Genomic DNA, 13987 nt, shown 5'->3' on the forward strand with positions numbered 1-13987 from the left:
ATGCTTTTCTATTTGTCTCAGTTATGCTCCTTACCTAGTGAAAAAAATTTTTTTGTATTTAATACCCAATAGAAAAAAAAATGTTTTTCCTTATTCAGAGAGGTCCAGCATGCCATTTGCCTCTGGCTCTGCCACAAGACCGCTGTGGGAGATGGTAGGATTGTTCCCAGTAGCCCTCTGTCTTCCGACAAGAGGATTTTATCTCCTGGCTAACTGCCAGGTAACTTTCAGTGCATCCTTACGGAAGGAAAATAGTTTCCCACCGCAATGGATTTGATCAGTGACTTAGTTTAGATAATGGCATGTGTCTGTGCAGATTTGGAAGCCATTGCCTGTTTCCACCAGTGCTATTCTGTTCCCTCTGCCAGAGGAATCACATGTCCAAATTAGGGGTCTCTCCTTCAGTCTTGATCCCAAAAGGAAGAAGACATGTGAAACAGACTCAAAACTTGGAACAGACTCATAGCCCAGTTACAGCTGACAGGTTCATGAAAAAGAAATAAGCCTTTATTGTAGGTAAGTCACTGAGATCTTGTTACTTATACTACAGCATAATTAGTGAAAGCCGATGAAAACATTATTCAATGTTCAATTAGATTAAATATATAAATACATATTTATATATGTGTGTATTAACACACACTAAACTTTCTTAGAGTTAGTACAAAAGAACAAATTGGGGATTTTTTTCCCCCAATTTTGAAGATTCTTATATAAAGAGTTTTCCATTTGCTTTTGGTCACACATAATAAGGCTTCCATTTCAATAGTAAACAGAATTTCTATCCCCAATATTTCATTTCAAATGATTAAGCTCTGTTTTTCATTTCAAAATAAAAACTTTCTTTCTTATACCAAAAAATTAAAGCCATGACTAAAAAAATAATAAAATTACAAGAAAAATGAACCTAAAAATATTATGTTAATTAAATGAAAGAAACCAGACACAAACGACCACATATTGTCTGATTCCATTTATATGAAATTTCCTGAAAAGACAAATCTGTAGAGACAGAAAATAGTAGATTAGTGGTTGTCTATGGCTGGGAGTGAAAACAGAGATTAATTGTAAATGATGTCATAGATTTTTGGGGGGATATAAAAATGTTCCAAAACTGGTTTACAAGGATGGTTATGCAACTTGGTAAATTTAATTAAAAAAAAAAAAATCACCGGGCGCCTGGGTAGCGCAGTCGTTAAAGCGTCTGCCTTCGGCTCAGGGCGTGATCCCGGCGTACCGGGATCGAGTCCCACATCGGGCTCCTCTGCTATGAGCCTGCTTCTTCCTCTCCCACTCCCCCTGCTGTGTTCCCTCTCTCGCTGGCTGTCTCTCTGTCACATAAATAAATAAAATCTTTAAAAAAAAAAAAAATAAAAAAAAAAAAATAAAAAATAAAAAAATAAAAAAAAAATCACCTCTGGATGAAGTTTATAGTATATAAATTATACCTCAGTGAAGTTACTTTAAAACAATAAAAAAGAGTATGTCATACCAAAGCATTTTCAAAATAAAAAAATATATATGTATCTATAATTATTTCAGTTTTAATTTTAAAAATTACTGGTTTAACCCTCCGTTCTATCGTAAGAGCATTTTACTGATTTTTTATGTCAGTATTTCCTAATAAATTTGATTTCCAGACTTTATCCTTTTTTATTAATACTACAGATAGCAACACTGTGTTATCCAGAATGATTGGTATATGCAGTGTCAGAGTTAATAAAATATTCTATGTAAACCAGAGAAAATCTTTCAAGCATGTAACTTTTCCTTGGTTTATTGAGAAAACTTTAACATACATTCCTAAAGTGAGTAACTATGAAAGTTTACTTTAACTTTTAGTCTTCTATCTTCTTTGGAAAGTGTGGGATACAAATAAATATAAGAATAAAATACACTTTGAACAATACAACCACATAGCTATTGAATCTGTGTTTCTTTTGGATCACACTAGCCATTTGTAACAATGGAGCAGGTTATCAGTTAAGAGCTGTACCAGAGCACCCTATCGGAACCTCAAGGATACAGAAATAAAATTGCACCTTTATTTTTTTTTTTAAAGATTTTATTTATGTATTCGACAGAGAGAGAGAACACATGCAGGGGCAGCAGCAGACAGAGGGAGAAGCAGGCTCCCCGCTGAGCAGGGAGCCCAATGTAGGACTCGACCCCAGGACTCCGGGATCATGACCTGGGGGGAAGGCAGACGCTTAACCGTCTGAGCCACCCAGGCGCCCCCAAAATTGCATCTTTAAAACTCAATAAAGTATTTTTTAGATTTTTTATTATGTTCAAATCTGGTGCCTTTTGACATCAGTTTCCCAAAATATTTTTAATAATATTTCCCATTGTCATGGATCAATAAATAAATACTGTTGTCCACATAAAAACCTTTCCTAAAGGTTCTCATGGATTTTTTTTTCTTTCGGCTATACAACATCCAATCCCCTTTCCAAATACAACGTTGACTATAGTTTCTACTAGTGCTTATCCCTTTCTGCACCTGCCATCTCCAGCCTTCACATCGACTTTGTGAGTACCTACTAGGCACCATTCCATTCCTTTCCTGCAGGAATAAGTTTCCACTGCTTGCCACCAAGCTTTCTGATTGAGATAGGTGATATTAGCTCTAAAAATTATTTTTCCTAGTAAAAGAAGGTTCTTAAGTGATTCCTTGGGGTTGTTGGGAGTTTTTGTTGTTGTTGTTATGTTTATTGTTGTTGTTTTGTTTTTTGGTTTTGTGTTTATTTCTTCTAATACAATTCGAAAAGGTGATTTTGTCCAGGACGGACATTCAACATAGCTCTGTATCATCCAGCAATAACATTTACTCACCATTTATTAAGACAATTTGTTCTAATTCCATTTGGTTTAGTCTCCTGATAGGAAGGACCAACACAATATAAATTGAATTTACGGAAAACAGATCATTAGCAAATTACTGTAATAAATGGGTCTATACATAGGAAAAAAGTCATAGGCCATATCATTCATTAACATAATTATCCCATAAATATTTAAAGTTCCCACTCCCCTACCACCAAGAAGTTTAATCTATTGGAGAGAGACAAGCAATCAAGGTTTTACCAATGAGAAATAAATACCTATTCGTAAGGTAATGTAGTAAGTATTACAAGATTCAAAACAGAATCATGGGAAGCACAGAGTGGAGAAATTAATTCTAGCTGAAGAATGAAGAAGTTCTTAAGTAAGAGGTAGCTTTACATTAGGCCATAAGAAACACAAAAGGAATTTGCTTTGTCAACCCAACAATAATCACGCAGAGGTAGAAAAATCCCAAGCAAGCTCATGTCGTGGCAAGGGAACCAACTTAGATCAGTGCTTCTAGATCAGTACTTTTCAAACTCTAAGGTGCAAACAAATCAATGCGGACTCCTGGTAACATACAGATTGATTCATCTGGCTTGGAAGGTGGGTTCTGAGACTGCAACCCTAATGAGCTCCCAGGTGATGCAACAGATTCAGGGACTCTGAGGAGCAAGGCTGTAGAGGACAGAGCGCGGAGGCGGGGAGAGCTGCAGGCGGCAGCCGGATCAAGCATCTTGAATGGCAAAATGTGACCGATAAGATCAGAACTCTGTGCTCTGGAAACATCAGTGTGCTTGTGAGCACATGGGATAGACTAGAGGCAGAAGAGAAGACTGAGACTTTATGAGACTATTTTAACGGTTCTCAGAAGTAACTGTGTAACAACTCTGATGGTAGCAGTGGGAACAGAAAGAAGGCCTGGATTCTGGAGACACCAAGAAGATACACTGTTGGGGACTTCTTAGATATGGCAGACACATGGAGAGAGACTGAAAGGGATAAATAGAAAGTAACACTAGGCATTTTATCCTGGCTATCTAAGAAGTTGTCACATCATTAGCAGAGAATCAAAAGGAAACCATAACCAATGTGGGAAGAGAAGTATAAAAACTAGGGAATGGCAGAAGATAATATGATTTGGAAATTAAGTTGAAGAGACGAGTAGGACCATCTAATTAAGACTTCCCACTGCTCTTGTAGTTAAATTTAGTATAAGTTAAAATTCCACTTGTAACAGCAAAGGGACAGTCCGGTTGCCACACCCTCCTCTCCTCTGGGACAGTTAGTCATCCAGCTTGTGCTCGAACATTTTTCGTGACAGAATTCATGGCCACGCTGAGTAATCCTTTTCATTTTGGAACCTTCACTGAGAAAATTCTTCAATAAATTGACCTAAAACTTGTCTCCTCATAGTTTTGACCTAGCAATTCTAGTTTCACCCTTCAAAACTACAAACATCTAATCAACCTAGATCATAATAACTCTCCATAAAGAATTAACCCAAGTCTTTTCCAATCTAAACTACTTATTGTTCTTCCCCAGCCTTTCTTCATAGGCCATGGTTGCCAAAACATATCATCAGTGAAACCCCTTTGTTTATTCTCCTTCACGATGGCAAATGTGAGGCAAGACTGTTGCTGGGGCCGCCCTCCCCACTGCTCAGGCTAGTGGAAAGCAGTGTAGATGGACCCAAGCCCTCTTTCTGCGGAGCCCAGACAAGCTCTCAGGCTCAATCTCAATACGGCATTCCAAAGAATCAGTAACAAGCGACTGGCATCTGCAGATGAGATAACATTCCCTTCCCATTTTCTGATATAATCCATTCCCCTTTAAAATACAGAGGATATGGGGTGCCTGGGTGGCACAGTCAGTTGGGCATCTGACTCTTGCTTTTGGCTCAGGTTATGGGTCTCGGGGGTCGCGGAATTGAGCCCCGCATTGGGTTCTGCAATCCTGCTCGTGCACACACGCTCACTCTTTAAAATAAATAAATACATTTTTAAAAAAACAAAACGGGCCCGGAAAAGGTCTTCCTAAACTTACTCTGAAATTTCCTTATTTATTTAAATTCTATTGTTGACCGTATATGCTCACTCATAAGGAGAACTTGAGGATTTTTTAATCTTCTCTCTACTTCACCCCACTTCCTCATCTGGCAGGAATATAAGAGTACTTAACATATAAGAGGCCTATGATGGCAGCTAGTGGAACCGCGAGTGGTAGGAGGTTCCTCTTTTTTTAACCATCAAAATGGTAAGACCCACCGAGGCAGGATCACGATACAGACCAGGAAAGAACACATGACCTGAATGCTGAAATCCAACACATGACCTGAATGCTGAAATCCTGCATTCTAGATTCTAAGTGAGTTGGACAGTTGAGCACACACACACAAATATTCACATACCTTCATGCTCGCACACTAACACACATAATATAGACATAAGTACGCATCCATGCATGAACACACTACACACACATGTGCACGTATGTGTGTGCACATGTTGTGTACAGTGCATGTGTGTATTTTATATAGTTCAGTGCAGATCACCAAGGGAACTACTCCTTCATTCAAGAATCCTTCTCGAGTATTCATAAGTCAAGCTTGTAATGAAATAAAGATTTGTTTAGACTTCTGCTCAAACTGATAACCGCTAGCCACAGGTGGCTACTTATGTTTAAATGTAAATTAATTAAATACAGTTAAAAGGCCAGTTCCTCAGATGTACTAGCCACATTTCACGTGCTCGAAAGCCACATGTGGCTAGCGGCTGCTACAGTGGACAGGCAGATCCAGAACAGGTCCACTGTTGCACTGCTTCGTGGACAACAGAATCCTATGGTGTCTGTGCATAGCTGATCAATGGTCCAGAGTCTTTACTAAAGGGCAGGAACTAGTCACAAGCTCTTTATATATAGCAACTTATTTAATTCTTGTATTTATTATCTGCCCTCATTTTACAGAGGAAGAATCTGAGGCATTGAGAGGTTAAGTAATGTGCCCAAGGACACAAAGCTATCAGGCGGTGGAGCCAGGATTTCAAATACAGACATTTCTTACATATCAGCTCGGAACGGTAATGGTACAGTGTCCCACTGGACAAAGCACAGCCTGCACCGCCTTTTGTCATCCAGCCCTGGAAGCTGCACGGTTTCACTTCCACATGCCTTACTGGTTACACAGTCACAATCCTATCCAGATTCAAGGAGAGGGGGAGAGACCCCATCTCTCGTTAGGAAGGTGGCAGGTCACTTTACAGAAAAGCATATGGAATAGGAGACAGAGATGTGCCTATCTTTATCCAAAGCTACTGGCCACACTTTTGTACCATGTATTATGCTAGTTATTCTTTATTTTTGCCCCTAATCTCCCAGCTCCCACCATCTACTCTCTGTATGGATGACCTCACCTGAGCCGCTTGCCCAGGGAGGGTCCCAAGCAGGCGATCCAAGAGCAGCAGAAGAGGAGCTCCGGGAATATACTATTTCTTCCCTGCGTTGACACCACATTGCTGGCAGGGGTACACATCTACAGACATCTCTCTGTACATACAGCTCCCGTGGAAGTGGCCCCTTCCCTACAGGTCCAGTTTTCACTGGATTCCAGCAACACTCTATTTCTCTTCCTATTAAACTCTGGATGCTAATGGCTTTTTTGCCTCTGCAAGTTTCTAAGTACCTCGGTACCCCTTGTTTGTTCCTAAACCCTGCCCAAAATCCTGTAAGTAGTTCTTGCATTAAACACTCTTGGTTTAAATCATCGGAGAGAATTCTGATTCTTAATAGGGCCATGACTGATACAAGCACACAATAGGAGCTAAATAGAGACAGTTCGGGGAACAAATATGAAAAATTAATAACCAAACTTCCAATATCGCCTACTAAGTATCTGATATCATTGTTGAATTGTACAATTCTGTCCCTCTATCACTATGTCGGGATTAACAGAGATCCAATATAGATAGGAGCTGGATGTCTCAACAGCTATATTCTACTATTCCTTCGAAAACAACCTTTTTCACAAAAATGAGTGATTCCTTCAAAAGTGTTGTTCAAATAAACATACTTATTGTTATATTTCTGATTTACCACAAAACTATTTTCTATCATTGTTATAAAATCAGATCACCTCTTTCTTTTCAAAGTGGTTATAAACAAAATACTAAATAGTTCTATAGGTTTGATAGCTTCACTGGAGATTGAAATTAAGCCTGCCCATACCTTCCAGGACTTTTTTGTCCACTATATTAAAAAAAAAAAGAATTTTTTTCTTTTTTTAGTTAATGGTGCACCACGCCTACAATCCCTTTCCCTTCAAACATGACTAGTGGTGATGAGGATAATTATATCTGTAAATCCCCTGTTTATCCTAGATGATACAGATCTCATTTTATGGTCCTGAATACCTTTTAAAAAGACCAATAACAAGATCTATCATCTACCGAGTACCAGATAAGTACCCCAGTGCTTCACTGTGACCTAGTTACCTTTGCTATGTTTCAATTGCTCCTCCTTCTACACATTACAGTGTTTAATTAAAATAAAGGCTATTTTATTTTAATATATTATTTCCACAAAAAGAACTTTTTTTTAATATAGAGAAACTGGACTCTTTCCTCTAAATTTTTTGCAAGTCACACGTTCTAATACTAGTCTTACACTATTGTTATAATTGTTATCCTTTTTCTTTTTTCTGTTTTTGAATCATCGGTCAGGTTCCCCTACCTTCCAACATCTATATTTACTCTTTTAAGTCAATATCCTCTGCATTCCCTATGGTCTCTTGAGATTTGGTATCGTTTTCCTCCCCCTGGCTTACCTGAAAACTTAGAACAATACTTTGTTTTGTTTCCCATCTCTCTTGATTTGTATGGCCATTTGGAGTTTCTGTCACATCTTCTACCAGGACTCCAAGACTGACAGCAAGAACTGAATCATGTCTTTCTTTTTTCCAAATAGTTTCTTACACAAAAATATGTAACATGTATTTGCTCTGTGCTTTTAAGGTATTGTGGGAAGAAAAAAATCAGTAATAAGCCAAAGATTCTACTCTTTAAAAAGCTTCTGGAGGGGATTATGATATGTAGTCCCAAATAATCTAAGGGAATAAGGAATGACAAATGTAAGCTGAATATTAAAGCAGTGGATCTCAAAGTACTAAAGGGTAGTGACAGTATACTTTAGAAGAAATTGTTGAAAATATCCCAGGGTAAACTGCTCAGTGGGAGAGTTCTACAGAGGAGCAGGTTAGAAAGGGAGTGGAAGTTGACATTATCAGCTGGGATTAAGAGAATCTCCAGAAGTTTCCCTTTCCAAACAAAATTTTGGAAATTGGTTCAGTGTTCAGTTTCACATTTCATTTTTCTTAGTAAATGGTCACAAGGAGAAATTAAAGATTGTCATTTATTAAAAAAAAAAAAAGAAAAAAGAAAGGGAGTGGTAGAGAGAGCAGGCCAAATGCAAAGGACTTTCTTAAATCTGCTTGTCTAACTAACTGTGGTTAATGGTTATAAAATTCACTTTATACGCAGGCAGCTAACTTAAAATTTTTCCAAGTATTGTTTTCAGACTTAAACTAACATTACATCTTTACCTTAATCTATGTGGCCAGTCTCTATAGAAGTGGTTCTTAACTTTTTTCTAAGCATCCAACACATGGAGTTACAAAGCACCAACAGGTAGAGTGGATCCAGGTGTACGGAGCTGAAGCTTACATCCCTTTCAAAAAGAATACAAACTTACAAAACAAAATCAGATAGAAAAACAGATTTAGAATGAGAAAAGAAATCTCAACAACTCTTTGGAGCCTTGGAGATCTAGATGCCTTTCTTCTGAGATAGCTTTAGGCAATTTACCAGAAATGCTAACTTAGAAATGCTGCTGGTCGCAATCTGTCATTCCCTTCCCACCTAAAACAGCAACAATTCCCAGTAACTCTCAACATTTCCAGAGGCCTAAGTGCATAAACATCTGAAGCTTCAATTTCATTAGCTTCATCTTAGATCAGCCTCTGACCACAGGGCCCCATTAAAACAATGAATCTCAGGAGGGGACTGGGACTTAGAATCTGGGAAAAGAGAAAGCACAAGACTAGGTTAAAACAATCCTAGATGATTCTGATAACACAACTGCCACTCCCAACACTCTCCCTCCCCCACGCTGGAAGTTTCACAGTGCAGAGCCCTACACTAATATGCAAAGACTAACAGTATCTTAGAAGGCAATGTGAAGGATAGGGCAGTTGTCCTCGACCTGAACATAAAGTACGTGTGGAATATAGAACAGCAGTGTTAATTTTTTTTTACAAGTGAACATTAAATAATTCCATTGTTTTACAATTTAAACACATTGAAAGGTCAAATAACTTTCTCAAGCACAAAACTGTTACTCCGTCTGAACATCTAGAATCTGATTGTGCCTACCATTTCATTTAATCCTAAAGTTCTGAGAAAGGAGTTTTACATAGTCCTCTGGGGCCAGAGTATGCTTGTTAACTTTGTAACTTCAGTTCGCTCTCCCAGAATATACCAGTGGTTAGGAAGGTCGCTTTACCTAACACTCCAAGATAACATTTAACTACTGCACAGGCTTCTTATTAATTAATACATTGTTCCCATCTCAAATCTTCTACCAGCAGCAACGTTAAAAAACTGGGTTGACATTTTAACAGCCCTGCAAGAAAGGTATTTTTCTTTTCCAAAAAGAAATTACAGGCACCAGTCACAGGCACCCCAAGTCTAGCATTAACCCGAGTCTATTTCTCTCCAAACTCTACTACAAGTTAGGAGGGCCCTTCGGTCCTGGATTTCCCCAGGGCAAGGAAAAACGAAAGCGGCTGGCGGTGGGTGGGGGGCAGTAGTTCCCTGAAAAATCCTGAACTCCTCAGCAGACGTGCTTCCTGTTGGACACAGGACCCGTTTACTCCTGAAGAGGGGATTCCTTTGCCACCTATCCTCACTGGGCTTGAGGCTCACCTCTGGTGTCAGTCAGCCCAGTCTTAAACCCACAATCAGTACCACTAAATCAGGAGTAATCTCTCTCGACTAGGGTGATTTCTCTCCCGGAGTTCTGGGCTGGCTGCGCCCGAAAAGGAGAGGCTAGGGCGGGGGCACTCTCCGGCCACCGCCTCCCGGGGTCGGAAACTGTCCGGATGAGGTGTCTGCGTCAGACCAGAAACGAGAAAGAGAAAAAGGGGGGGGGGGAATCGCAACTTTGCCGACTCCACAGACCCATGGCCGTGCCGAACGGAAGGTCAAAGTGCAGAGGAAGGCGCGGCTGCAGTTCGCGGCCCGGCCAGGACGCAGCCCTGGGTGCGGCGAGCCGCCCGGCGGGGTTGGGCGGCCGGGGAGACCCCACCCACCTCCCGCTCGGAGCCTCCGCAGGGGCCCGGCGAACGCGCTGGGGGCGGTCGCCGCAGCACGGTGCCAACTCCTGGAGTTGACTTGGAACTTTCCCGGGACGCGCCGCCGCCGCCCTCACCTTACTGAACACCTCCAGGTCGTCCTCGTCCTCGTCCAGATCCAGCACCTCGGCCTGCAGCAGGGCGGAGGAGCCGCTGCTGCCCAGGAGGGGGGCGTCGACCCCCGGGCTCTCCCCCGTGGCGCCCCCAGCCGGGAGGCCGGAGGAGCGCCCCTGAGATGCCAGGCGCTCGCCCTCCATCCCGACAGTGCGCGCCCGGCCCGCCGCCGCTGCCAGCCCGGCTCCCCCGAGCGTGCCCATTGGCTCCCGCGCATCCTGCGCCTCCCCGGCCGGCCCCGCTCCAGCCCCTCGCCCGCTGCGCAGACGCGGAACTGCCGGGGCCAGCGCGGGGCCGGCTCGTCCCCACCTGGCGTGGGGCCTGCAGGAGACGCGGGAGTGCGGCTCGCGGGCCCTGGCTAGGGTGGGGAAAGGGCCGGGGTCCGCTGGAGGAAAGCCAAGCACTCGAAGGTAGGAGGAGGGCGTCCTCGCACGGCCCTGGCTCGGGGACTGCAGAGCGTGGGTTCCCGCGGGGCGGGGGTCTGGGCACAAGCGACAGAGCGAGCCGTCAACTTCGGGGGATCCACAGCGAGGCTGGAAGGCAGCCGACCCATCCCGCCGAGAGAAAAAGCCAATACTGTATTTCCTGTATTTTAAATGGTTGTCTTTCTTCTTGGTTGTGGTTTTGGAGTCCGTTTTTTACTAAGGCTAATGCAAAAATAAAAGACCTGAAAAGCTCCCTCTGTTTTTGTAATTGATTTTTGACCCAGTGACCAGACTGTGTGGTCATCTCACTGTCAAGCCTGGGAAGTTGGATTTAAAAACTATTTTCAGCCACTTTCAAATGTGCCTTTACTTCTGGAAGTCTTCCTGAAGTTAATGAGGAGGAACGTTTCTAAGAGCCGAGGACAACGAGCAGCACTGGACCTTGCCACCAAGAAATAATCTTCAATCTTTGCGCTGCCAATGCCAAGCTATAAGTAGTTATTCACTGCTTAACACTTTAAAAAAAAAAAAAAAGTTAAAAAAAAGGAAAATTGAATAAAGCTGTTTTTAAAAAATGAAAAAAAAAAGGAAAATTGAACACAAATTGATATATTTTGGGACTATCTTCATGTTTTACTATTTAACTCCCCTCAGTCTCAGCCAGCTTTTTTCCATTGGCCCTGGAAAGAATATCTAATAAGTTTGCACATAGGCAGGGAGGAGGCTAAGTCAGAGTTGACTCCTGGCAAAATATTTAACCCAATGTTTAGAATTCTTAATAAAATAAAGATATTTATAAAGATATTTGGGGAAATAGAGCATTTCTCTACTTCTGATTAGAGAACATGGCCCTAGTAATATGTTCCCTCTTAACCATTCAGATGTACCTCGCCTTGCTTTCAGTTCACATATGCGCATCTTTAGTCAGGCAGGTCAGCTGCCCTGTGAATATACAGTCTTCTTCCTACACTCTTTGGTTCCTGTACCCAGAATACCATCTCCTGCTCATCCTTCAGGAAGTAACTATAGTCCCATCTCTTTCTGGAAGACTTTCCAAGTTAACACTGCCTGTTCCCAGTTTAGCATTTAATTTTATGCCATCTGATAGACTGTATTTATTTCACGTAAATGCCTTATATTTCTTAGCAAACTAACATTTTAAGGTTAGGGCTCACATTATTTATTAATAAGCCACAGTGTCAGATATACTCGCTTAAAAAGGCTCTGTGCTAATGTCTAAAAGGAATACAAGTTATTAAAAGACTATTTTTTTCCCCTCTCTAAGCTCATTCTGATTAGTGAGAGATTCAAGGTTTTCTAACTGCAGTCTGAACCAGGAAATTCTTAAGGATACTGTGACTCATACGATTGCCAGAAAGCGTAGAGAGAGGCTCAGAAAATGGGCAGAACAAACCGGGACTACACAGGTTGGATCACAGCCAAAACCATGCCACAGAAGTAATGTGCCGTTGCTGCCACCGTTGCTGAGCACTGGATGCCCCAGGACCTGCACGTCCTGCCACTGACACTGATGTCACTGGACTTGGGGTGCCGTCACCAATATCAGTATCACAGCTGCCTCTGAGAAGCACCTCTGCTATTACTGCCACAAAAATGCCCCACAGTCCTCTTTCTCAATGTTCATAGTTCCAGTTTCAAAACCCTGAAGGAAAGATCTGCTTGACCCGCCTGGCCAAATCCCACAGATATTTCTAAGGCAAAGAATTTTCTAAACATAGAAAGGCCATATTGATGCTGGTCAGAAGGAAAAAAAAAAAAGCCCTACCACTAGAGTTCACTCCTTTGACTGCCTAACATTAATATCATGTTTCTTCACATACTTTCTTCCCCCCACCTCCATTACTGCTGAATATAGTTCAGCTATGCCTCAAGCACTGGGGAATATAGTTCTTACCTTCCCAAAGGAAGAAAACCCAAACCTATTCATTACGGGTGCAGCTCCAAGTCTAATAAGTCTATTCCTTCTGCAACTTATGGACTAAATGTTTGAATTTAATCACCAACATGCCATGCTTGCTTATGCAACGGCATGAAAAATCCTAAACTGCCACGTAACAGTCTAAGCTTCCCATTAAATGGGATCATCACTGGGTTCTTTAATGGAAGAATTCTTATTTGGGTACTAAAGCCTCTGAACCAGCATGGTTCAAAATTTTAAGTACAGGTGTACTATTAAGAGGAGTCCTACCCAGTGCTGTCCCTTGGTTCCTGGACTCTTATTCTGGTTATAGGAGAAATAGTATCATATATTAAATTTTGGTTCTGAGAATGTACATCTTGTCAAAAACTTTCCTCTCGCTCACCCTTTCCAGTTGGAATCTCCTGAGACCATTACTGAGTCTTTAATATTACATTTGGCCATCCATAAATTTAGCTGTTTCTGGTAATGGGATTCATGATACGATAGGCCACCCCTTGGGTATTGCCCAATGGTTCTACTTCTTTTGCTGGAAGATGCTTTAATTGAGTAGAAAAAAATGTTACCTATAAAATCTGATGGGAAAGCAACCAGTCAGTGAGTTCATGGATGATCATGTTGGGAGAAACTGAGCAGGAAAAGCAAACCCAATGTATCTTTGCCACTAAGGACAAATCATGGCATCCTCCAGATGGGTAGCAGGGGGTGGACCAGAAGTAGTTGCTGCTGTGGCAAGATGAACACTTAGCCATGGACATGGCCAGTTGTCCTTTAGTGTGTGGGAAATCCCTGCTGTTAAGCTGGTGCATAGCATACATGATCCCCACAACCATGGCCATGGAACAAGCATAGGAGTGCCTGGGAAAGCAATAGTATTAGCATCCACAGAACAAGAATTCTTATCAAACATACTATTTGATCATATAAATTCATGAAATGGAGTTTTGGCAAAACATTGCCATGGTCTACAAATATGCTTTTATTCTGGGACCATTCCAAGAGGCCCATCCACATACATTTTCTCAAGCCTCCTTGACTTCTAGATCCTACCTGTTCCTTCTAAGTCCCACCCAACAACCCTTTTAGCCCGTGTCCTTGGAGAAATATAGAATCTTCATCCCAGCCTCTCTCCTTTGAAGCATAGTGGGCGTTGCTAAATACCATGGCGAGGATTTCTCTATTCCATTGCCCTTTTTCACAGCAGTACACTGATTCCAGAATATGATAAAGAACCATCTGTAACCCAGATTTGAAATTTTTACCCCTTAGTTAACTGTT

General features: G+C 41.6%; 1 protein-coding gene across 9 annotated transcripts in view; it reads right to left on the reverse strand.

Annotated features, from left to right (window-relative positions):
- SNX7 (sorting nexin 7) overlaps nucleotides 1–10520 on the reverse strand; it is a 160197-nt gene extending 149677 nt beyond the window's left edge. For 8 of the 9 annotated variants that reach the window (XR_007190312.2, XR_007190311.2, XR_003315755.4 and 5 more), the window contains exon 1: nucleotides 10309–10520. Coding sequence is in view for 5 of the 9 variants with exons in the window: in XM_026497554.4 (XP_026353339.1) it covers nucleotides 10309–10488 (180 nt within the window). In the remaining 4 variants the exon portion in view is untranslated. The remainder of the gene's footprint in view (nucleotides 1–10308) is intronic. The other variant, XM_026497553.4, reaches the window with a different exon arrangement.
- Between the last annotated feature and the right edge of the window lie 3467 nt (nucleotides 10521–13987).

This window comes from Ursus arctos, unplaced genomic scaffold (genome assembly GCF_023065955.2).
Source record: "Ursus arctos isolate Adak ecotype North America unplaced genomic scaffold, UrsArc2.0 scaffold_12, whole genome shotgun sequence".
Classification (NCBI taxonomy): domain Eukaryota; kingdom Metazoa; phylum Chordata; class Mammalia; order Carnivora; family Ursidae; genus Ursus; species Ursus arctos.